A 25,129-nucleotide genomic window follows, 5' to 3' on the forward strand; every position below is an offset into this window, starting at 1 on the left:
CTGTGAACTGATGTAATTCACTAACCATATAAAAGCCAGATAATCTTCCTTATTAGTGAAATAAATGAGGTTTGCAAAAGGCATGATAAATGTCCAAGCTGCGAAAATTGTGAGGCAGAGTGAGTTTCTCTGCAGAGCAGAGAGAGAGGAACCTCTCCTCCTCATACTGTCTTGGACCCCACGGTCTCATTGGCTGCAGGTTCAGCCTGATTTACCAAGATGCTACTTACCATTTGTAGAACTGCTCTGAAGAAGGAAAAGGTTTATGTCAGTAAAATCAGAATGTCTGATGCCTTAAGCATAGTTCACAATGTTAATCAGGAGAACGGTATGAGGTTCACTAGCAACGCTGCCTGTGCACGCAAGTAGAGAATCAGTCTGAACTGAACATGAATAGTAGCGATATACCTAGGACCTTACAGAATGTATCTTTGACAGTTGAATACTATTCTGCTGCATCAATTTGTGGTTAAATTGAATTTTAGTAAGTTAAAGTAGATACCTTATAGGGGAACAAATCTGATAAGTGTATTAGTTTAAAAATGTATACAGGTGTATTAATGCGATATTCTACTATTGTAGTTTATTTGAATTCCCTTTAAAAAAATCTTTCCTAACACTTGCAAACCAGAACAGTTCTAGAAGAATAATTATTAAGGCTTTTTAAATTCAAAGTTATAAATTCTCTGGGTAAACTAGTATTAAAGACACTTAAAAGTTTGTGAAAGCACAGACTCTCACAGAAGTCAGATGAAAAACGAGTAAGAGCTCCTGTTACCTACCAGGAAAAATACTAGTCTCTAGATTTACTGCATTATATGGTAGTATGCTTATCCTTTTGTTACTCTAAGCATTTGTGAGTTCTGTTTAGTGTTTGCAGTCTGGCGGAACCACTCCTTAGGCTGCAACTATTTAAGTCCTCTGTAAAAATTAGTAACATCTAGCTGATCCCAATGCTATAGGATACATACAACCTGAAGGGACCCATTTACCATATAAACTGTAAAAAACAAAGCCAAATAATGGAGGTAAACATTAAGGCAACAAGAGTAACATATCAAAGAACCGTGAGCTTAGCACCTCTTCTCCTCTCTTCACCTCTACTTGCATATTCACTGAAACAGTCCTAACTCCAAAGCAGGTCCCCAGTTGCTGATATCTTGCTTATGACACAAGCAGACTCAAGGTCCCCATCCATATATAAACTATATGAAATGCAACAGTCAGATCCAGATAATTTCTTTTCTATCTACTGCAGTGTATGCCTTCTACATTTGCCTTGTATCTCTGCTCAGATGTGGGATGACCGGGCCCAAGAGTGGTGTGGTAGGTAGCACTCAGTTCTGGTCCAGTTGAGGGAGGGTGCTTTTCTTTGTGAAAGCCTCCAGTGTCTGTAAAATACAGCTTGGGTCGCTGATGATATTTCATCCTATACGTGTCAGTCATACAACTATCCACTGAGAAGTAAGTCGTTAGAGATACATTGTCGTTTGCATCTGCATAGTTAGCACTTGGTCCTGCATGACAGGATCCTTTCTTTAGAAAGTTTTCAGACACAGTCCAAAAGTCATTAACTGATAAGCTAGGTGGTGAATCTGGTTTATGAACAAGCAGCTCATTCCCTTGGAATGGCTCTTTAAACCTTTGTTCGCTTGTAAATACATTTGCTTCTGATGTAGGTTTTAAAGGTGTAGCTGCTTGCATTCCGAGATTATTTTGCAAGACATCTGTCAATTTTACATCTGCTGCTGAACTATTTTCTGATCCTGGCAAAATATTCAGAGCATATTTCTTTGGAGGTAAAGGGGGAGGGAGATTCTGGTAAACAGCTTCAGGCACCCAGTGTGCATCCCCCCTTCGGAGCGGGTGCCCGGCGTGCTCGCTGGGAGCAGGGAGCTCGGCAGGCAGGTCCGACAGGTGCTGGGGCACCAAAGGCGACAAGCCCAACTTGGGGCCAAAAGTTCTTGCAGGATGAGGCTGCGGCTGAGAAGAGGAGTGAAAGTCATTGGTGGTCAGCCTCCTTCCACAGATGTTTTCTGCATAAGGGCGGGCTACGCCGTCGGTGCAATATACTGGCACATTTGTCTTCTCAAACTTGTCTGGATTAAGCCACTCTGAAGTGTTTTGTTCGTTTGCTTTGTTCCTACTTTCTGTCCTAATGTGGTCTTTAAAAACTGGTAGTAGAGCTGATGATGGGAAAAGTTTCCTATTGGTCTCAGGCCTGTCAGCTCTAAAATATAAAAGCATATAGTTATTGAGGTAAGCAGCTGTAAAACTATTAAATTATAAAAAAGCACAAATAGCTCGAGTATATATAGTGATAGCTGTAGTAACACCGTCTAAATATTCTGTAGTTGACTAAAGAGGTGCGTAACATAGATCCCTTTGGCTATAAGTTGTATCAAATCCCTTCAAGTTTTCTTTCATTTGAAATTTAGAGTGCCCAAAGAAGAGCAATTCAAGAGATTCAGTTTCTCCAAGGAAAGATAAATGCAATCAAAATTAAGGACTACATCAAATACAAACCCCGTTCTTGTCTAAGGATCCCTGGGACTCCGTCTGATGCATCCTTTTTTAAAAAGTATTAAATATTACTTTTCAATGTTCAGCTAGCTTTTAAGTTCTTAATTTTTAGCAAGTAGTAGGCACTTATAACAGCAACCTCCTGAACAGAACTTGTTTTCCTCCCTTTTAGCAAAACATTTCAATAACTAACTTGTCTAACCACTACCTCTTATATCACATAAATGCAAAACAGAAAAATAATAGGGTCCTTTGCTCAGAATGAGATGCTTTAAAACAACATAAAGTTTTTTAGTTCCACTGACTAAACATCCAAATTAGGCCTCCAACATTTTTCCAAAAAGAAAACATCAGTTATGTAAAGTATAGAAGGCTTTATCTGTCAAAGTATTTAATTCCTTTACTTTAATGTACTTAGTAATGATTACTATCACATACTAGAGACATTCTTTAAAATATTACATAGTAAAGTAATACCATTATTAGTTACCTCTTTACTGGAGGACTAGGCATCTGAAAATGTAATTCTGTTGGGAAGTTAACATGAGGTCTGTAGCTAACTTCTGCATTTATCTGGTCTTTCCTCAAGTCTGGGGCTGCGGAAAAAATAAATTTTTAAAAAATGACAAAAAAAGAAAAATCTTCTCTGGGAAATACCCTAAATTACACAAACAAAGCACCATAACATAGGATACAGATTTTTGCTAATATCTGATGTAGTTAAAAGGAACATTTTGAAGAAAATCTTTCACATTAAATCAGATCCTCTGAAAATAATTCAGAAGAAATGTTCAATATTTCGTAAGTGTGACCTGAAAACAGTTTTGATGTCCTGTAAATGAGTTTAAGATCTTTTTAACATTTCATCTAATTAAAAGCACACTTTTTGACAAGTGCATTTAATTATTTAAATTCACAAAATAAATATTCTAGACTACAAAATAAATATATTAACTGTTCCAATTTCACATGATTTAATTCTAATGAAACAGCATGAATCCTGCAAGGACTTCCTTATTTTTAAGGAATGCATTAAGCAGTCCTTGAAACATAGTGAAAATAAAAGAGCGCAGAACCCTTGCATGTCTTACAGGACCTGAGCTGCTCTGAAGACGTGGAGCCAGCAGCACAGGGTCAGCGAGCCCGCGCGCTGCGCACAGGGCACGAGTGCCTGAGGCCGCCCTGCTGCGCTCGCACTCCAAAAGCCCTGTCTATTCAAGGACAAAACCAAAGAATCTTTCTTCAAAAGTACAGAATTCCTGAACTACAAAGCTTATTACTAACAGCAAACATAAGGGAATCGTAATGCAATCTACGTGGACAACATGAGACTGAAACTCTCTCATGGCAAGCAAGAAGGAATCATCTATGTTTTTTAGAGAGACATTACTAGAACTCCTCCTGATGCAGGGCCTGGACCATTATAATCAGTAACCAATGCCTTGAGGTCTTTCGAAGGAAAACTGATTTTGTAAACGCATGCACTAGCTTTATATAACTACTTTGCTTACTTGAGATTAATAAAAATTAGCATCACAGAGAGGCCTATATTTGCCTTAATCCGCCTTGGAATGATTTCTGGTTCAGTAGACAGTAATAACTTCGCCACTTTCCAACGAGATTACATGCTGCCCTCAAACTTTCATCAACAAAAGCTACAAATGGTTCAGATCTGTTTTGAAAGATGTCCCCTTAACAATGCAAATTACTTTGTTTGTTTGTTTGATTTTCCAAGCTTGCATAAAGTAATGCGGGGGGCGGGGGGCTTTGCCAACATAGAACTTGGGGGGAAAAAAAGCAGAAAACAAACAAAAAAGACATCTTGGGTGAAACTAAAGACTTGCCTTAAGAAACAATGTCTGCCCTACCCTTTACTAGAGCAAGGCCCAAAGCAACTACATCTCTGACACTGAAAGAGATTATAAGGGCTAGAAGGGCCTGCAGGTCAAGAGAGAAAGCCTTTGATAAGGCTTTCCTTCAACTAAAACCTAGAAAATTTTGACATTCCAGCATTGGTAAACATTACCACAGCTTTAGAATGAGTATGACAACGTGGTTACTGAAAGAGGCCTCACGACACTGAGGAGAATCACATAGCAAACTGAAAGGAATGGAATTAGCTAAATTATTTTCTCAGCAGTGGCTGGAGATGAGATTTTTAACTTGAAAACTTGGGAGTACAAGAATCTTTACACAGAGCATTTCTACAAAAAAAAAAAAAAAAAAGAAAAAAAGAAAAATTGCCCCTACAACTGCCTTTAATTCCACAAAGTGATTGATCTGACCAACAGCCCGAGCCAAACCCGTCAGAATTGAGCCTGAACCAGGTGCTTCCAGGAGGCAGCAGCGCTGAGCGGGCAGGAGGCGGCAGCAAAGGCCAGGCGGCCGCTCCCGCAGCGGGAGCTTGGCGGCCGCTCAAGCGGCGCCGCTCGGTGACACGGGGCCGTTTGTGCCTTCAGAATTCCAGCTAACTTAAAAATAGACGTGTTATTTTCTCTCTGCTGACATGAAAGCCATGCATGGTTAAAACCAGAGACAGACTCTGCGGGGAATTTTGGCTCTAGGTTCTTTGCAAATGTGGAATAGGGGCCTCGTGGTGAGTTCAGCTGGACACTTGACATTCCTATAAACTGATCATTAAAAGCTTACCAATGGGTTACAGGTAACTTCGTTTTCTCAGATACAAACCACGCTGCTCTCAAGGTTTATAGCCATACAATTTCACATATGAGTAGACAATCAAGATTTTTATAAGATGAAGAGCCGTTTTATAGCCAACAGGTAAGAGAGACAAGTTATCCTCTAATGCCTGCAAAATACTTGCAAAATCCTACAAAGCCAAACTTCTGTACATAACAAAGAAGGTCAATTACCTTTTCACTGTGTTTTAGCTGCTCATTTCCTGCAGTTTTACTTGCCTGATGTTTTTTAATGCCAATAAGAAAACAAGAAGTAACACTTGGGCAACAGGTGCTATAATAAATTTCTCTTCCTGACCACAGATATTTTTCTGCATTCAATTGAAGGGGCAGAGGAACTTATTAAGAGGAAAGCTTTGGGAATGTGGTATAAAAAAAGAGCAGTCCTAGCCTAGAAGGTAAACACGTTACAGCTTGCCCAAACTGGAATATTCAGGGGAAAAAACAAACCCCCCACACCTTCTGGAGCACAGGCCAAACAATTCTTGTAACTTAATACCTGGTTCTCCTTTTGCTTTAAGCATCTGGACAAAAAAAATAAAAGTCAAAGCTCCACTGTTTTTTTCTGGGTGCTTGCATAGGCGTTAGCTTAAGTAAAGCAAAGAACACTTTACCAAACATCAGCTTCGAGCCTCCCTTCGGGCTGATCTCTGTATCACCCATAGAAAGCTTATCAGGTGAAACTCATTTCACAAAGCTTAACAACACCCAGAGAATATTTTGCTTCCCTTTTTTCTTCAAATCCAGTGCAGCTTTCCTCGGCACCCTCATACATGGCAAGACCATAAGTTTTGTTCCTACAGTTTATTTAAATCTCTATGCTTGTCTTTCTGGGCATTACCAGCAGAGGTGTGTTTGGGGAGGCTATGCTCTCCCCATTATTTTCTTGACACAACTAGACATTTTATTAAAATAGATCACATGTACTGCCAGAATTATTTTGAGGGGTCACAGGGGCATGGATAGATTTGTGCTGCTCTCTGGTTTGTCAGGATTAAACATCACTAAACCATTTCTCCCTTCTTAGCCTTTATGCTATTTTTTGAGAAGACTTTTAGCTGATCAGGTACCCCGGCCTGCTTGCTTTATCCATTAGCTATGCTTGTCCAGAATAACAGTAAATCTATCATTTAAAGACACTCTAGAAGGGCATTTTTTGTTCCTGTTTTATATGTCAAGTAAATTAAATTTCAAGAACTGCTCTCTTCTTCACACAAGACAGTCATACACATTTGCTGCACCACAAAGGTTAATAACTGGCTTTTGTTGGAGAAATAATATGCTTGCACATGATTTTAATTTATTAAGTATGGTCTCCCTGAAGAAAAAAACAATGAGTTATCTCTTTTCCAGAATTATGTTTTATGGACTTGGAGAGTTTGGTTATTTGTTTGAAGAGACCAAGAAGTAAAGGATTTAGAAGGATTTAGCCTTTTTTTTTTATCATATTAACTAGAGTCTCACGAAGATTCCAGAATTTGATTGGAATTGTCTCATGTTAATGGACTCTAGAGGTCCCTTCCAACCTTAAGCATTCTATGATTGGACTCCACAAGTATTAATGGAGAAACCTCTGGATTTCCGATGTTACGAACACTGCTTTGCAAATTCAAGACATTTGTTTCTTTCTACACGGGAGAAATTTGAACAGACAGGTTTGTTAGATTGTGTGGGTTTTTTTTTTTTAATGTTGTTGTTTTCTTGGTTTGTTTTAAACCAGGAGGAAAGCCTCGCCCTCTCACTGTTCACGCCACGAGCTCATTACAAACAGTGGTTAACCTCCAAGCTCAAGCTTCATTAACAGCTGGCTATTAATATAGATTAAGAAAACCATGTTTGCTTGGTTAATGCTTACATTTTCATGTCAAAATTGATCACGCAAATTACGAAATGGCCATCCCGGTCACCTGATGCGGAATTCCAGGAGCCTACTGCTTAGTGCCGCTGGCTCGGAGCAGCGCTCACGCGCCCCGCATAGCCGCGGCGTGAGTCAGCGCTGCTGTCTGCAACGCGACAAGGAGCCCCCTTGCACGAGGCAAGGGCAGCTCCAGCTCCTGCGCAGCAGCTTATTCAGCTCCTATTAAAATTAAGACACCGGTAAAGCACGGAGATGGAAATCATGGGCACTGCTAAAAGTTCAGCTTTGCTTCCCTATGAAAAAGAGAGGAATCTTTAGAAATTTCTAGGAATTTATATGGTATTTAAACTAACAGTTCATGCCTCGTTCATAGCACTCAGAGATATGGCACAGAGCAATTGAGTTGCTGCTCCTAAATGACTATGTGGGTAATGCCTCGGCACAGCTTTTAGACAGCCAAGTAACTGAGTCTACAGAAGTCCTCAACCCTACGAGCATGTGAGCTGATCAAATTCTGTACTATCTTTTCAGCCAAGTGACAGTACCCACTCAGCCCATTTATGCTAAAAGTATTATCTTCCAAAATTATGCAAAAACTTGAAAAATCCATATTCCACTTATGATACATGTTTTTGTTATGACCTTTTAAAAATTTAGTACTGAATTGGTATTACTGAATAGATGGGATTTATCACTGTTTGAGACATTCATTATAGTAACATTTTATGATAAATCTAAGGATCACTTGGAATCAATGTTTTTTTGAAGAAGCATCTACAATACACAGTAAAAGTGTTCAAAGTATGTGTTAAAAGTATGTTAGTCCATTGCACGGTAAACGCCACAGAATACTCATTAAAAGGCCAAATATTGCTTGAAACTACATATTTTTTTGTTCTGACAGTCCTTAACCTTTTTCTTTTTTCCATCCATTTTTTCATTGATACGCTAAAAACTGTAAGGATAGAAGTATAGCAGATTAAATATCAAGAAAAACATTCAAATATTTGCACTCAAAAAAAGGCCAGACATCAAAAGGTCTCGGGTGAGGGATTTGTTACAAAAATAAATAAAAAACAAGTTAGCTGTCTTTACAACAGCAACAAAAAATAGCAGAAATGATAACAGTGATATGGAAAAAGAAAACACGGAATTTAAGTCTAAGGAAAAGCTATACTGTACACTATTTGAAAAGAAGTATGGTATCTATAAAAATCAAACACTTCCTGGGGAAGTGGTCCAATATTTATTACGACTCTTTGTACAAGCACCATTGTATTGTTTCAGCAACACTAGATAGTGATTTTGGCTGGCCTTTTGCTGACCTGCAATATTTATATGCTGAAGCATTTGTCAAATTTATAAAAATCTAGCAGACATATTAATATGTAAAAGGAAATAGATTTCCTTATTACAAGTGTCTCTTCCTGATATCGCTTCATCTCTTAAAAGAAAATAAATGGTACCACACTCTACACAAGTACTTTAATAATCTCTCTTTGTACGTACCAAAAAAACCCTCACCGAATAGTTTCTGTGGGGAAGCACAGCAAATGAGTGCCTGGGATTACGTTCCGTGGGTGTGGGGTATTTGTTTCAAAAACATCCTCTTGCTAAAAATCATCATTAGAAAATGAGGAATGCATTCTGAAAAGCAGAACACATGCAACAAAAATGAAGATGTGCACTTAATCACTTGTGCTGGATTAAGGAGAAGGCCCTGATAGGGCAAGGAAAATGAATTTCACTCAATGCTTTGTGTCAGGATAGGGCCAGCCAAAATCCCTGGCAGGATGAAGAGCACCGTTCCCAGTTCTTACACAGAGAACTTCCAGCAGCTACAGTAGGTAAACATCGCCCCCCCCGCAACAAGGAGGCAGCTGTATGTAAAGTGCCTGAGAAAGGATAAACTGCTCTATCAGCTGTAAAAGCAAATACTTTGTAACAAAGCACACCAGGGCTTTTATTCTGTCTCGGGAAGAAACATTGTACCTGACTAGCTAGGCATTAATTCTTAAAGACACACGAACCCCACCTGGGACTTCTCCAGGCTACGCTGAAATCCCATATATCGAAGTGTTGCAAAGATCCCCAGCGGGTCAGGTCTCTGCTAGAGGCAGACGCAGGTGCTGAGGAGCGCGCGGTTACGCGCGGCAACCCAGGGCGGGAAAGGAGGTGCCACGAGCAGATAAATCTCCGCTGCGAGGTTCGCTGCTCGGGGCAGAAGCAGCAGCTACGTTGCTGCCACTGGTTTAACACTATTTTATTTCCATGATGGTGGAGCACATAAAAAAAAAAAAAACCCTCCTCTTTTGGAATCTATCTATCTATAATAGGTTAGATAGCTAGGAATCCATTGACCTAAAGAAAAAGGAAGAAGCCAAATAAATGATGGTGCTTGTGGAACAGCGTGCTGAGCAGCACCCTGAACAGAATGACGTGGTTATTGAACTGCTGCTCCCTCCATCAAAGTACACCAAGCCGGGACATGAGCACCAGTTTTATTTCCATCCTTATTCATCAGTCGGGTTTAAATTCAGCACAAAGGTTAAAAAGATGCGAACAACAACAAAATTAATAATTTACTATGAAGAAAGGGAAAAAAGGTTTTCTTTGCCCTTCTTAAAGGGCAAAGCGTGCAGGCTACATTGTCTGCGAGAAAGACATCTCTCTAGCAGACAGACATTTCTCTACCAGAAATCTAACACTGTAAAACCTAAAGAGTGACCAATTCTACACAGATTCCACTCTTGATTCATGTAAATAAAGATTAACTCCAAAAATATTTGGCTATATTAAAAAAATACACATGCACCATAATGACAAGATTTTATGAAATGTTATCATGGTAAGTTTAAAAAACAGGATTATATAATAAAAGGCCAGTCAGGAACATTCCCGTCTCTCGTGTGATATTAATATACTAGTATTAAAGTTTTGGTACCTCCTAAAAAAAAAAAAAAAAAAAAAAAAAAGAAAGTTTAAGAAAACTTGTTGTTCTTTATAGGGATTTAAGTTCTTACCATAGTAGTTTCTGCTCTGCTGGGATGCAGAATGTAAGATGTTTTCAGTTTTCTTAGTTGACAAGTTCTGGTCACTGTAAAATAAGCACACGTGCTATCTGAAAGCTTGAACTAATGACACATGACCGCAAACATTATGCATGCAATACTCCAAGCTTTAAAAATACCAATTTTGCCTTTCTATGTGAAAAATTGACCTGGCTTTTCATCATTCCATGACACTTTGCTAAAAATGGCCTGTATGTGAGATAAGTTGGTAGGGTAATCCTTAAATATTTTTAATGCAGTTTGCACATGTGGCAGGCTGTGCTAAAATACCCAAATTTCAGATCAGCTGAATTCCCTAATGTGGCCAAGAAAATAAAAGACCTTATGAAGCCTGTGCTTTCCTTTTGCTCTATGGACTGGCAGCCCTATCCAGTGTAACAGCTAAATGCCTAATAAACAGCACATAAGGGCCAACAAAATTCATCTTTTAGTAGCATATCACTCTCCTTAATAAAGACCAAAGTTAACACAAAAATAATGTACTCCACATGAGAAAGAACTGCCAACTGCACTTTTTCGTTTGATACAAAATGAAAGCTTAAGAATTTCAAGAAGTGCTCACTGACAGAAAAATCAAAAGCTTGACAGCGTGTACAGGGTGGGTTTTTTTTTTTATATATATACATTTTTTTGAAGATTTTTAAAGGCACAGTTAGCACTGGGCATCCAAATTCATTTGTTTGAAAAATGTCCCTTACATTTCCCCCTGCTAAAACTCCACAAAAGAATACTACCTAAACAGTACACATGGCCTCCATCTTACCATCAGTACCGCCCATGTCCAAAACGAACCCACATTTCAGTGCTAATAGTTTACACCCTGATTATCTCCAGATTAAGCATATGTCAGTATCTGACTAGGACAAGCCTAAGTTTTCTAAAAATGCAAAAGTCTCATCAATATCTTAAGTACCTGAAAATTGTTAGCTAACATTTTAGCTTGCCATCCTCCTAGCTGGACATTTAGCTACTCATTATCACCACATGTTGCAGCACACATCATTCCTTTAAGTTGTGACTGACCCTTTGTCTTCTGAGGATTTTTTTTTTCTCAAATTCATTCTGGAAAGCTAGAGTACCAGACTCAGACTTAGTAAATCTTTCTAGTCTCCTAAATTTTTCTGTTTTAGTCAAGCAAGAAATGGGCATTATCGATATCAACCCAGATAAGGAGCTGACAAACACCCAGCTAGTTCCTGCCTTCTCCAAGGGGAAGATCTTTGCCCTTACGAAGATACACAGTGCCAATTTTACATTGAAGAATGTCTCTCATTGAAAGGACAGAAAAATAAGAAAAAATACTGAGAGAACCAGGAAGAAAGGAGAAATAACCTAATAGAAAACAAAAATATGTCTTTTTTTTTTTCGACTTTCTAAAAGAAATTGCAAGCATTTCATTTATGTGGTTAGAAGGAAACCAACAGGTATTATTGCCAGTTAACTTATGCATACTTGATCATGCAACATCTTTCTGAAAGTGAATGGTCCACTTGTATTTTGATAAAAGATGCTTTTTTTCCCCCTACATTGAATAATATTTAACCCATGGCGAAAGCAGATTCATAATGAACTCAGTTACTAAAACCTACCATGTTCTCTCTTATACAATGGCATGCAATCAACACTTGGGCATCCCATGGGGCATTAAAAAAAAATTACAGATGACAAGATGACAAGTCTACTGTCTTCAAAAAAAAAAAAAAAAAAAAAAAAGGAAAAAAAAAGTAGCAATTACTCCAAATTAGCATACTGGGCCCCCTCAGCAGGATTTAGTAGTTCTGGCTCAGTGCCATAACAATGTTGGTCAATGCTTTCCAGACAGGACTAAATAGTCCTGCAGCCTCAGAGTGTAAGTAGAATCAAAACAAAGTTATCTAGAAGTACAGCTGCAGATATATTGCTAGTTTTCTGTGTAGAAAGAACACAAAGTTCCAGAAGCATGTGTTCTCAACTGCAATTGGAACACCAGATGAAGATTAGAACACTCACTTTTCTGTTAAGACAATCTATGAAGAGCATTAGCATTACCTGCAGGAAACACTTTCTTTAATGTTCTTGACATCCGCTGGGCTGATCCCCTCAATAACAGGAGAGTCCAGATTTGCAGATCCATTGCTGATATGATCACTGCTTTCATACCCCGATTCTGTCCTCTGCATTTGCCAGTTATCACCATGGATTTTTCTCTCTGTAAATCCTTTGTTTTTTTCAGCATTTCCTTTTCCCTCTGAATCCAAAGAACTTCGACTTCCTGTATCCTGTTTTGCTTCATCTTCGTATATAGTCATTAAACCTTTCTGGACTTGGTTCTCTTTTGGCCAGTGGTTAAAGCTCCGCTCTTTTTCATGCTTAGATTTACTGTTTAGATTTGCTTTATGTTTTGGGCTATGCTGTCTCTTCTCAGCCTCGCTGAAAATACTGTCTACATTGAGTGTCTCCCGCATGGGCTTCCAGCCTTTACTTCGGCTTCTGCTGCTGCTGATACTTCCTTTGTCCCTCGAGTCTTGGCTGCTGTCTGTGTCATAGCCAGTGACACCATCAGTCCGGATCCTTACCATCCCCTTCCCTCCAGCAGGAAAAGCTTCTGTTTTGTTTGATCCTAGCACCTGTTCAGAAAGCTTGGCTTGATGAGCTGCACTGTCATGCTTATATGGTCCTCTTCCCTGGCTGCTGTATATCCGCTGATCAGGATATTGTCTAAGTCCATTTCCAGCCGGAGGAGACCCTGACTTAAAACTGGAACGATCTTCCACAATCAAATCTTACAAGGGAAAAACCAAAAACAAACAAACAAACAAACAAAAAAACCAAAAACAAACAAACAAAAAAGCTCCATTAATGTTTGTGTTAATTATTAACTTGAATATCATTATACTACATATTTTTCTTTATCTCAAACTTAAAGAAAACCCTCTAATGTTATGAACTTCTCTTAAAAGGAAAATAAAATAATACAGTTGGTATTGATGCTATAAACCTATTGAACACATTTATGCTCCATTCATATTTTCAAAGCATACCTCTTTGTCTCCCAGATTCTTTTCTCAGTCCTCTGTCTGCATCTTTACGGAAAGATGAGAAGCTTTTCATATCGGCAGCTTTCTGAGCACACTCTCTGGATAGGTCCTTTAGCCTGTCCTTTTGATCACTGTAATTTAACTTAGCTGCAAAGAGAGTATTTCACTTGTGAAAATTAATTATTAAAAAGATCAAAGATGATTAAACACAATCATAATTATGTATCATAAAATTTTAATATTTCCTAAAAAGATTACAAAGGTATATACCACAGATTCCTAACCCAATGGAAAGTTTATGTTACACATACAAGCAGTCCAAAAAACATACCCGTTAAAAGCAAACAAACCAGCATTTAGTCAAGCCTGTCTTACAAAGGCACATCTTGCAAACTTATCATTAACATTTCCCAATACCATTTCTGGGTCCTCACCTCATCAAAAGGGAGAGCTGTCAAGCTGAGCATTCTCAGCCTGAAAAAGTCTAGGAATTCTGCACTAAAAACACAAGAGAAGATTTCTAAAGAATTACCATCATCTCTCTTCTTAAACAATATAAGGAGTTCGGAGCAGACGCCCAAGGCAAGTAACACAAAAATCACCCCAATAGGACTTTTTATAGCTTGCTTTGTTTGGAAATTTAATTTATAGATAGAATGGGTTTTTAAATAGGAATAAAGCCTAACTTCTTTACTATTCTTTCTAAACATAAAAGTCAGTTAAATTATGGGAGTAAAAATAACGGTGTCTATGACAATATTGGAGTGAAACAGCATTCCTCAAATAGCTAATGATCACAGAGTCAAACCACTTCTACCACAGGACCAAATCAACTTTTTTAATATACATTTTAATTGACAATACACTTAGAAGGCATGGTAATGTTTGTGAAATAGACCAAAATCTCAAAAAATGCTTTAGAATAGGAGTAAGATGTGACAGTCTTTTAATAAATACAGATATAGATAGACATATAACAGAAAAGTTAATACTCCATGACAGACATTACCTAACCATTAGTTGCTATTCATAGATGCACTAAAACGAGTGTTGGAATTGTCTTTTAGAAATAATTCTGTTCTGAAGGTTAAGACACATCTAAAAAGCTATTCACTGAAATAACTTCATAGTAAGCCATGAATCTGGAGGAAAAACATAAAAGCAAAATAAGTACATACCCGGACCTCTACCACCACTAGCCTGAATATGGCTCCTGCTGAATGCTGTATTATCTGGTTGAAGTTTTTTATTACTCTTTTGATTAGCAGGGTCTCCAACTCCATTTTCTTTCATGTGGTCTGGTTTAGGAGCAGATTGCTTTTCAAATCCTATCAAAGGAATATCTATATGCAGAAATGAAATGCTTCCTAATTTAACTTTCTCAACATTTAAGTTCAAAAATATGAAAAGATTGTCAATATTTTTAATGGCATACTGCAAGGGGATAACTTCTACTCCTTTGCAGCTCATTATGCGAAGAGTATGTCAAATCTAATTTGTTTTATTTATTTATTTATTTCTATGTTAATGTTAAAGAGAGAGGTAGGAACCATAATACCAAAGAATTGAATTGTTACATGCTGAGGCTTCTAATATAAGAAACTAATATAACCTAAGTTTCCCACAGCTTCCATTTCTTCTTGAAGTTCTGAATTGGCATTCAGTGTCTGCATCTGTACAGAGATATGCATATACCTACTCACATGTCAATATTTTTTATATAAAATACAAATGTATTTTACATTAAAATACTTATTTAGTAAAGTTATTTACTTAAAATACTTATTTCATAGTATGTGTATGCTCTAAATACACAAGTACATACATACCAGTTAAACTATTTTACACAGAGCTTTAACAATGATTAAACACTGTACAACAGAATATAATTTCCCCCCTCATTTCCCATGTGACTCAAGTATTGCCCTATCAGATGCAAAATAGACAACTCTCAGATTAAAAATGGACACACTAATCTTTTGAGACATTTTAGACAATTATTCAAAAAGGACATCTGAGAGTTAAGCAGCTAAGGTGTTACTCCTCCTGAATAATTCCCATTTTATAAATACAATTGAGAGTGCTTTGTTAATAAAGAAAAAAATTACCCAGGTCATCCCCATTTCCTCCTGCTGCTTTGTATTGAGAACAGTGAATAATTCGCTTTGGAGCATCTTCTGGAGATACAGCTGTGCCATCTGGGTTAGCATAAAATAGCAACAACGGCTGAAAGTGACATCGAATACACTTGGAGACCACATCTTTCCATTTTGTTCCAAGCTAAGAAAAAAAAATATTCTATTTGCATCAAAGTCATTGAACACAATTAAGGAAAAGATAATTAAATAATCTACAGCTACTGAATGCCTAATTCAAAAAGCTACATTAAAATTCAACACTCTAGCATTCACGTTCTTATAACTTGTAGCAAGAAGCCAACATCAGCATTTACACGGGTTAGCAATCCAAACACCAACACTATGAATATAGTCATCGCAAATCTTTTTTTTTTTTTTTCATTCTTTTTCCTAAAGAGGAATTTGAAAATAAACAGGAACTATACAAACATTTTCAAATGCACAAAATTGGAGAACAGACTGTAAAGTGGTGCAATCAATTCTAAAATTGATTTGTAAAAACTGATTAATGATAATAAAGACTTACGAAAATAATGACATTTATTGATTCAAGCCTGGTGTCAGAAGAATCCATTCTAGAAAGTAATGATCTGGTAGCAGTAAAAGCAAAATTTACCTCTTTTACATTAGCATCATCGAACAGCACCCACTTGCAGCTCTTGGTGTGAAAGGCAAAGGCACAGTAATGTCGGCTTGTGTAGCAAATCATTCCCACAAGAAAAAGTTCACTATTTTTGGCATTTTCATCTGTAACCCTATAAAACAGCTGTAAAAATAATTTTAAATATATGTAAAATACCTAGCATTAACATCTAAAACTTCCGCTGCAATTTACCAAGGCTGTATTAAATATCCTCTTGGATTATATTGTTTTTAATTAATTAAATAATGGTTCTTACACTTACTAGATCTGCTAAAGCATTTATATTCAAACAGTTAATAGGCCAAATCGGTATTTCTCAAAAGCAATTCTGCAAATTTAAAATTGAACAACAAATCGATCAGAAATGTACCAACATTCATCTTTGTACTTAGGTCTCAGATCAGCATTATTTTTTTTTCTCTCTCACAAAAACTACATCAGGAATTACACATAAAGGAAACCAGAAGCAAACAATCTTTGGAGTTAAATAATAATAATATACATATACAGCTATATATAAAATAAGTTGAGTGAAATTCTAGAATAAGCAGTTCTTTTAGTTTCAGGTCAAATACCCCAGGAAGATAAAGTTGCGTTGCCAGGTTCCGCATAACCTCCTCTGTCAGGTCAGAGTGTTCTGAATCCCAGACTAAACCAATTGTGACAATCTCAGGGCAATTCATAAGAACACGACGAATTTTTATTTTTTGACCACAATTACTCTAGAAGAAAGAAAAAAAGGTAGAGGGTTTAAAAAAAAAAAAAAGCCCCAAGAAAATCAAAGTGGAGTTACTAGAAAAAAATACAGTAATAAAATAACTCCACAACTTCTTACAGTTCTGAAATTTGTTAGCTGCTAACAATTTGAAGATAATATTCCTCATCACTTTTTTTTTAAACATAAATATCAGAAAATCACTGTTGAATATGACAACTAGACTTCTATGTCTAATCATTATTTCTGTACTTTCTCGGGTACTTTTAAAACAAAGAGGAATCGTTAAAGGAAAAAGGGGATGAAGCGTAACAGCTATTTGAAAGAAACTGTTTTTGTGAATATAAGTACAATATTAAACCAATGAAAGACTATTTTGTGCAGCTGTCTCTCCTACAGTGTATATATGAACGAAAGCAGCTTCACTCAGACAATATACCCATTCAGATTAATCAAAGACACCTCGCTATATGTTTGACATGGCATGAAGAATAAAGCAAGGATCTAACACCCTGCTTCTCTAACAGGTCCCATGCATCTACAATACAGAGTTTATCCCTACTGGGAGCAAGGAGATAGGAGTTTAAAGGCTTTTTTTACCCTAGAGCTTGACGGCACTGAAGTATCCACAGGCAATCCTTCTTTTAGGGGAATAGTTTAAGCCTGATTTATTATCCTGAAAGATTCTTCCTTGCATCTTAACCAAAGGAATGCAAAATCTTTAATCTTTGTTTACTTACAGGACACTTTCTGTAGTCATCAGAAGTATTTGCTGCTTGCAGCAATTCGGCAAACATTTCTGGCTTGAGACGTTCATGCCTTTCCATCATTCTATCTACTTCATTACTAAAAATAATAATAAAAAAAGTAAGTTCATTCCACTGTCGATCATTTTTAAGAGTAAACAGACTTCAGTTAACTCTCAACTATATCTTATGACTAAAAGATTCAGAGACAATATGAAACAGCAGAAATGCACATTCTTTTTGTCAAACTCTAACTTGCTTTTGAAATTGAAATGTTACTTTTGCACAGAATCTCAATTTTTGCTTGTTTAGAAGTGTTTTTTAAGTGATTCATTTTAATACTTGCAGGATTTACCTGGCCTATCTTGATTACTACCGGGAGGGTATGAGCACAAAAATGAGGTAGAAGGGAGATTAAAAGGGCTAATTACCATAGGGCTGTGGTAGAAATGTAACGCACAAACTCCGTAAAAGGCAACGGGTCTGACGATGCTCCGCAGCTGCGACATACACACTGTGGAAGTAAAACTCCGTTAGTTTTTATTTACTTGTGACAATGAAAATGATTTATCTATTAAAGCAATGAAAAAAAGGTCTGACCTGTTCATAAAGTGTCATAGCAAACTTCTGATGAGCAATACAGGACTTTGAAGTGCACATATCTGTTTCACTATTTGGCACTAGGTGAAAATGAATTCTCTCAAGAATATTTTCCTAGATGGAAACAATAATGCAAATTTGAGAGAACTGATTAAGACAAAATCTACAGTATTAAACTGTATCATTCATTGTAGCAACTGTGCAACTGTTTACCTTTGCTCCAAATGACCACTTATAAGCTAAAATCCTATTTAACTCTGTCCCTGTTCACAATGAAGTGTGAATTCTCTTCACCTAAAGGTTTCCAAACATTAGCAAAATAGCACTAAACAAAGTTATCCAAGTTTTCTTCCTGAGTTTGTTATCCTTCAAAGAAAGTGAGTTTTCAAAGAAAAAAGAAATAGAGTTGTTTTAGTAAGACAGGATATTTATCACATTTCACACAGTTCCTGAAAAAATATTTGGATCAAATCCTTAGAGTTAGGCTATCTGCAGCAAAATGAGTACAGCTGACAGAGGACTGGAAAGAGTTCAGAAATAGCATGTACTTAATCCCATCCCAAGTCTCATTTAAACTTTTTTTTTCCCCTAAATAGCACTATGATTGTGATCAGTCTGTCTACCTTAATCAGCATGGCCGATTTTTATCTTTTATCAAAAATATCAGAGGGAGTTGGACAAAGTGGTCTACTAAGGTAGGTAATTTAGGAAGCTTATTTCTTCAGAGGTCCAAATATATTCTGCTAAGATGGAACACTGATCCCCTGATGCTCTTTGGTGACTGCAGTTCATTAATCTGCCTGTGAGATTGCAGGAAGCCATTTCTGATTTACCCACCTACTCAAAAATGTCTCAGGCAACTATTCATTTGTGGGTCTTTCCAGAGGATGTCCAAAGCTGAAAGTAATCAAAGTAACCACCACGTTTTGGCCCTCAGAACTGTCTCTGGAGGGAGAGATTTTGTTGTCTAAATCTAGAGGGTTAACTGAGTTCTATTTTACCTTGAATATTTTTATGTTCATATTGACAGTTCACGTTTTTCAGTAAGATTCCTGGAAAAGCAGAAAGCCATTGTAGCTAGACTCAAGAGCCTCAAAATCCAGTGCTCGTTCATTCTCAGATAAGAAAATGGAATTCTTGCTAGAGGCTTACTAGAGAGTGAAGCAAAGTGACTACGTGCAATAAAACATCTTTCAGTATATGAGGAGAGGACACTTAGGAGCGGTATACTAAATACCCAAACTTATACAGCAGTTAGCACAAAGCTAACATGGCTCTCCTGGGCTGTCACAAGGATCACTCACAAAGCACTCTGCTGCATCATCCATGAATCCAAGCTGGAAGCGCTGTTCATCCTTGAAACTTTCTGCCAGAGCATGTCTCATGTTATCTGATGGCAGCGCTTTCTCTCGGCTGTGCTGAAATTGTGAAAAAATCGCCTAGGAAGAAAGAGGGTTACTTAGTTTCATTAGCCACTTTGCTAGACACCACCGTTATGTTCAAATACATCAGTTCTTATGTAGCATGTCCTAACAGCAAACACATAAAACATGCAGAAATACATCGGTTTCTCCCAAAGCTACTCAATGTCTCTGCTGTCATTGTCACTCTCTACATTATTAAAATATTACCAAACTGAACTTCAATCCAGCAGGAAAAACCACATAAGTATATAAACATGCAAATGATTGATTTAAGCTCACAGAGCGATACAAGTTTGTAATTATGTAGCTTTTAAAATGTAGCCACTGGAATAGCCACTCATGCATAAGTGTTTTCTCCTTACAGATAGTATCTGCTCCATAGGGCATGTTAAGCTAATCTGAGAGGTATTGTATCTATCATTCATTAAATAATATGACACTTACATTACCACTTCAAATAGAGTGTTACCCTTACTGAAATGATGGATATGTAAATAAGCTTCCCATAAACTACACAAAATGCTGAAAATGTCATTGTATCTGCTATTCAATTTATCAGTATATGCAGAAAGACAGGAGAACAGGTCAGTATCTGCAGCATTTGATTTTTCCTTCCTTTCTTAGAACAGACAGACATACTACTGCTCTTCATTTTGGCAGACAGGCATGTTCATAAGTGACATTATTTAGCAAGTAGAAGTCAGTTTTAATAGAACTCAAATAGTTAAAAGCAATTAAATGGATGAAAATTTGAAGAGGTTAAAGAATGTGTTCCAATGACAAGTATTTCCTGAAGTCATAAATGCTAGAAAAAAAAATAAAGAGAAATAAAGACAAAAACAACACATCAAGAGAAATCACATGAAATATAAATGAGGATATTCTTTACATAGGACTAGAGTAACAAATTCTTTTGTACAGAGGAAATAAAGAAACAAAAGGTATACAACATTTCAGTGCTAACAGAAGGTAATGTTTTACCATGAGGCATGCCAGTATAAGTGACTTGTCAAATATTTGAACTTTTTTCTCATGCTTGGACTATTGATAAAAAGTAAAGCAAATATCTCAATGTAAACATTAGAAAATAAGTTTTTAACAGATCTATTTATATAAGTGAACTCTGCTTTGAAATATTAAACAAGTCTTACTCTGGCTGCTAGCTGTTTTATTTTGTATGCAACAGAGTATTACATGTTCAGCTAAAAAGAAAAACAGATAAGCAGAGTTATGCAGATATGTACACTCATTTTAGCAATCTACACCTCTCAAAGTCCTGCTCTAGTGATATTCAGAGAACAGAATACTTAGCTCACACCAGGAGAAAGAAAGAAAGAAGGGAGGGGAAAAGAGAGAGGGTGAGAAAGAAAGAAGGGGGGAGAGAGAGGGAGGGAGAGAGAAAGAAAGAAGGGGGGAAGAGAGATGGGGGAGGGGGGAGAGAAAAGAGAAAAAAGAAAGATAATGCATTGATCATAAGTCAAACAAAACACATTGGATGTGATTTCAGTTTATAGTAGAGACAAAGAAAAATCCAGGATACTCACACAGCGAAAGAAGCCAAACTACCTTGGGAAAGGTTAAAAAAATACAACAGAAAATGCCCTCCTCCTTTATTGGCAAACAAAATCAAAGGGTTAATGTAGTCCAAAAGCACCCTCGAATTACTGAAATGCACCCTCATTTGGAATTTTCACTGCAAGAAAACCAAAATATCTCTGGTTCTGAACACAGAGCCACTAGCATCTCTAATAAGCCAAGAAAGCAAAACCAGTAGTGCACATAACAGCTAAGGGCAGATGATCCAAGCAAGTTACCTGCTCTCCTCTGTTTTGGTGCACACACTGCCACCCAGCACAGTTACAACGTTCACAACTACACTATTAACTCAGGGGCCAGTTTATATCCAGCCAATTGTGTAACAGGCAGCAACACATTAGCAAGAATACTGACAAGCAGCAGCAGCAGCAGCACAGAAAGAGTTGACAGCCAGGGCAATTCAAAACACCAGCGAGACATTCAAACACACTGCATCCCTCAAGAATAAGTATTTGAAAGAATATAAAAAATTACAACTCCTAAATTGCAGCAATTACAGCAGCCCTTGAAGCAGCTAAAGTTCACATGCTGCTTTAGGAGATGGCTCAAAATGATGCAATCTGACTTTGTAGTTTTGTAGTAGATCTTCAGTAAATACAGGAAGGAGGACAGGATGTTAGAGCACATGATATGCTTGGCTTGGAAGAATACATGAGTATATATGAGTTCTTGCTTGCCTTTGATTTCACACCTTTCTTTTGCCCTCTCCCTTCTCCTCATAGGCTATCTACATGCTTCGTAGAAAATACTTCCATATCTGTAAGAATGATTATTACCAACTGATTTGCAGCACTCAGCTTTCAGCATCTTCCTCCCCACTCTAATAAAACAGCTCTGCCATATTGCAACTGTGACACACTAGAAGAATGGCTGAAAAAGTGCACGTGTAGATTACTCACACCCTGAAAAAATAAGTAATTTTCACTGCAAATAGGTCTTGAATCAAAATGCTCACTTACTAAAAAGTTTTCTGAAAATTTTGAAACTGAAAACTGTGAAACTCTGCAAATAGTGCAAAATTATTTTTTCTTTATTTTGTAGGATGTATACAGGAACAAATACACGAAGACTTATCTGAAAATTATATTTACCTTTAAAGCACAAAATATGCAAGCGTCTCCCTGACACACATGTCCAGTTAAGCCTCTCAAACTCCGCCGAAATATGTCAAGTTGCCACAACACCTATAAAAGTAAAGTTGCACAAAAAAATAAGGATTGTGTTTGGAAGGGCTTCCAAGTCTAACACTGCAGAATTCTACAGTAGAATTTTGATTAAAAAAAAAATATTTTCACACAAAGTGGGCAACATTAGCAACATGATTACTACAAAAAAATGTCAGCCCTTTTCTAATAGTCTGGCCAACTGTGGAGGCAGAAGTGTAAGTTGTGCATTTACCACTGAAATGTGAATCTCATTTTTAATTTTCTCAAAACAATGGGTTTTGGGTGGAGAAATTTGAAGTATTCTTAATGTAACGAGTAGCAAAGTAAATTATGTGATTAGGTGCAAGGGTTTTAATATTCTTATGGAGTAAAAGAGGGGATGGAGAGAAATAACTAACCCCCAAATCAGTTTTCAAAAGGCACAGTAGTACAGCAGCTGTTAAATCCAGAAAAATAAAAACCCTACTATAAATATAAATGCTAAAATGAGTTAGGATACATTTGAAAATGAATGTCAGAACCTCAGTTCTGAAGGTTAGACAGAGGAAAAGACAGAAAAGAAAGGAACACAAGGAGAAATTGCGACTGCCCTTTTGTAAGGAGGAAACCTATTAGCCATCATTTGATAAAAATCAGTAGGTTGCAAAGGAGTAGGATTGTCTAAAACTATAACTAAAAATGACTTACAGTTAATTTTAGGGCACCCTAAGGGAAAACAGTAAAACCAAAACAGAATATAGGTCATGCTGTTCCCATTCAATGTAAACCAGAAAATTCGCTCTACAGAATCCACTGTTCATTTTTGCTTTAAACATGATATATATACACGCATAGTTATACACTCTGGTGTGTGTATATATGTGTATATATATATATATATAAAACTCTATACCATTTCTAAATTTTTAAAGAGTCAATGCATCTATTAAGCCTTCTGTACAAATAATTCTGAACAATTCTCAATCATATTCAAAAAAGCATTATCAAACCATATACTGTTTTGCACTCTTCTTTGCACATATTAAAAATCTTAAAATATTTGACCGTTTACCTTTTTAGATTAAAAAGCTATACTATAAATTCAGCTGCAGCTGATATTCTGACTGACAGACAAAACTGAAGTGATTTAACATTTCTTTGTCACAGAAATGCTTAGATTCTCTGTTATAAATAAGGCTTGTAAAAGCTCCTTTTTTTGTGCTAATACCATCGTACTGTTAAAATATACTTTACAGAACTAAAGAGATAATATTTTTTTCATCTACAGTTCATGTAAAAAAAAACTGCATAAGCAGATATATGTTCAAAAAGTTACTCTGGGACTTACATGCATTTAAACAGTAAAAAGAATCCTAACTCAGACTACTTTTGGTATCAAGTGTATTTCATATTCTAATCATTCCATAAACTTTCCTAATATTGGAATACAGGCTTTCAGCTACATCTGCATCTTCTGATATACCACAAAAACACAGATCTGCGTGCTAATTCTAAAAAAATATATATTTTAACCAAAAACATATGCTATTCAATATAAGTAGTCACCCCATCAGCTGGGGCACTAACTGCCCCACTTTAAAAAGCATTTTATGAACTTTGCAAAACAATAATAATGTTTACTATACTTAAGAAAAACATCAGCTTTAAACTGCAGTAAGTTTTAAAAGTCTTAAGAGCAGGTTTCGAAATATTAAAGTCTTCTTGTTACTGCTGATTCATGCACGTAAAACAATTTTTTTTTCAGGAAAGCCATTTGCAGCATTGATGCTCATTTAGCATCAATCGACAGTTTAATGAATGGAGAACCAAATTCAAACTATTGAATATCATGCTGTATTTTTCAGTAGAATACATACACTGTAATACAAATGGAAAAAAAAACAGCTTTCAGCAAGCACTTTTCTTACTACAACCACTTAAGCTGCTACAGGACTAGAGCTGTTTAATAACTGGCACGTAAAAATATGTTCTTACCTGAACGGCACTATTAAGAAAGCAGCTGTTTTGTCCTGGTTCATTTAATAAGCCTTTTGTGGGGGCCAGGGACAATATACTGCCAGGCTGATAAACTTTTCCTAGGTTACCCCCAGGTTTTCTTAAGAATTTCACCCATGCCATTATTTTTTAGAATTTATAATTGCACTATTTACACATAAATATTTAAGGATATGACAGATGCAAGGCAAAGAACTGCTCTGAGCTCTTGGCATTCCATTCAACTCTTGTCACAGTGACCGTTTCAGGGCGTTAAATCAATATTCCACATGCAGCTGATGGCCGTCTATCACAAACAGCTTGTCAGTTAAAACAAAGCCACATAAAGTTTATAATTCTGGGAATAAATAAGGGTGGGCCGCGGGGGAATAAAATATGGAGTCCAGTTAAACTTAATATATTTTTAGAGCTGAAGTTATTAGAAAAAAAAAATCCAAGAAAGATCTGTAGTAACTGTCTTCTTCCACGGATATCAGTATGTTATTACTGTAAATCAGGGGTTGTATTATGTCATGAGTTTAGATAGAGCACAAAAATAGAAAATTCCTGAGGGGCATTACACTCCTGCTCTCTCATCTCCTTCTGTCTTCTTTTTCCTTTTAACTATGGCCCATGAAATACATTCCAGTTTAGAAGATTCCATGGTTTATTTCATGTTTTTTTCTAATGAACCTGTAATAAAAAAAAAAAAAAGAAAAAATAAATATGGCATTATCCAAAATTAAAGACTTTCTAAATCAGAGAACTTAGTTAAAACACACACACACACACACACAAAAAGGCTAATGCACTAAGCAAGAAGGGGAGAAGTAACAATACTTAAAAAAAAAAAAAATCTTTCTACAATGGATTGTAATTATATTCCAACTTATTATACATCTATGGAAGTCCACAAATCACTTTAAAGTAATTCAAAATATTCAGCAGCTTGGAAAAAG

The 25,129-nt window shown here is 36.7% G+C and overlaps 1 protein-coding gene across 2 annotated transcripts; it reads right to left on the minus strand.

The window, feature by feature from the left end:
* Positions 1–236: 236 nt before the first annotated feature.
* On the minus strand, positions 237–24,528 carry USP53 (ubiquitin specific peptidase 53). Of its 2 annotated transcripts, none has more exons than XM_088527685.1 (15): positions 24,171–24,528; positions 22,122–22,214; positions 19,315–19,449; positions 18,011–18,124; positions 17,842–17,924; positions 17,405–17,510; positions 16,525–16,671; positions 15,923–16,072; positions 15,277–15,448; positions 14,347–14,496; positions 13,172–13,315; positions 12,180–12,912; positions 10,104–10,177; positions 3,014–3,119; positions 237–2,230 (listed from the first exon to the last, which is right to left on the minus strand). In XM_088527685.1, exons 1-15 carry the CDS (start codon positions 24,312–24,314, stop codon positions 1,246–1,248), a joined length of 3,336 nt encoding a protein of 1,111 aa, XP_088383811.1. In that variant the 5' UTR covers positions 24,315–24,528; the 3' UTR covers positions 237–1,245. The 2 variants fall into 2 exon arrangements, with proteins under 2 accessions (XP_088383811.1, XP_088383810.1); XM_088527684.1 differs by having other exon boundaries at positions 14,347–14,511.
* Between the last annotated feature and the right edge of the window lie 601 nt (positions 24,529–25,129).

The sequence above is a fragment of the Tinamus guttatus genome, unplaced genomic scaffold, assembly GCF_059628265.1.
Source record: "Tinamus guttatus ecotype Peru unplaced genomic scaffold, ASM5962826v1 Tinamus_guttatus_pri_ptg000288l, whole genome shotgun sequence".
Classification (NCBI taxonomy): Eukaryota; Metazoa; Chordata; class Aves; order Tinamiformes; family Tinamidae; genus Tinamus; species Tinamus guttatus.

Coding starts and splice junctions, on each gene's coding strand:
- USP53 (XM_088527684.1), bottom strand. CDS start 24,314: ATGGCATGGGTGAAATTCTTAAGAAAACCTGGGGGTAACCTAGGAAAA. Junction 16,073..16,524: donor CGCAACTTTATCTTCCTGGG/GTATTTGACCTG, acceptor TTATTTTTACAG/CTGTTTTATAGGGTTACAGA. Junction 2,231..3,013: donor CCTAGTCCTCCAGTAAAGAG/GTAACTAATAAT, acceptor TTTATATTTTAG/AGCTGACAGGCCTGAGACCA.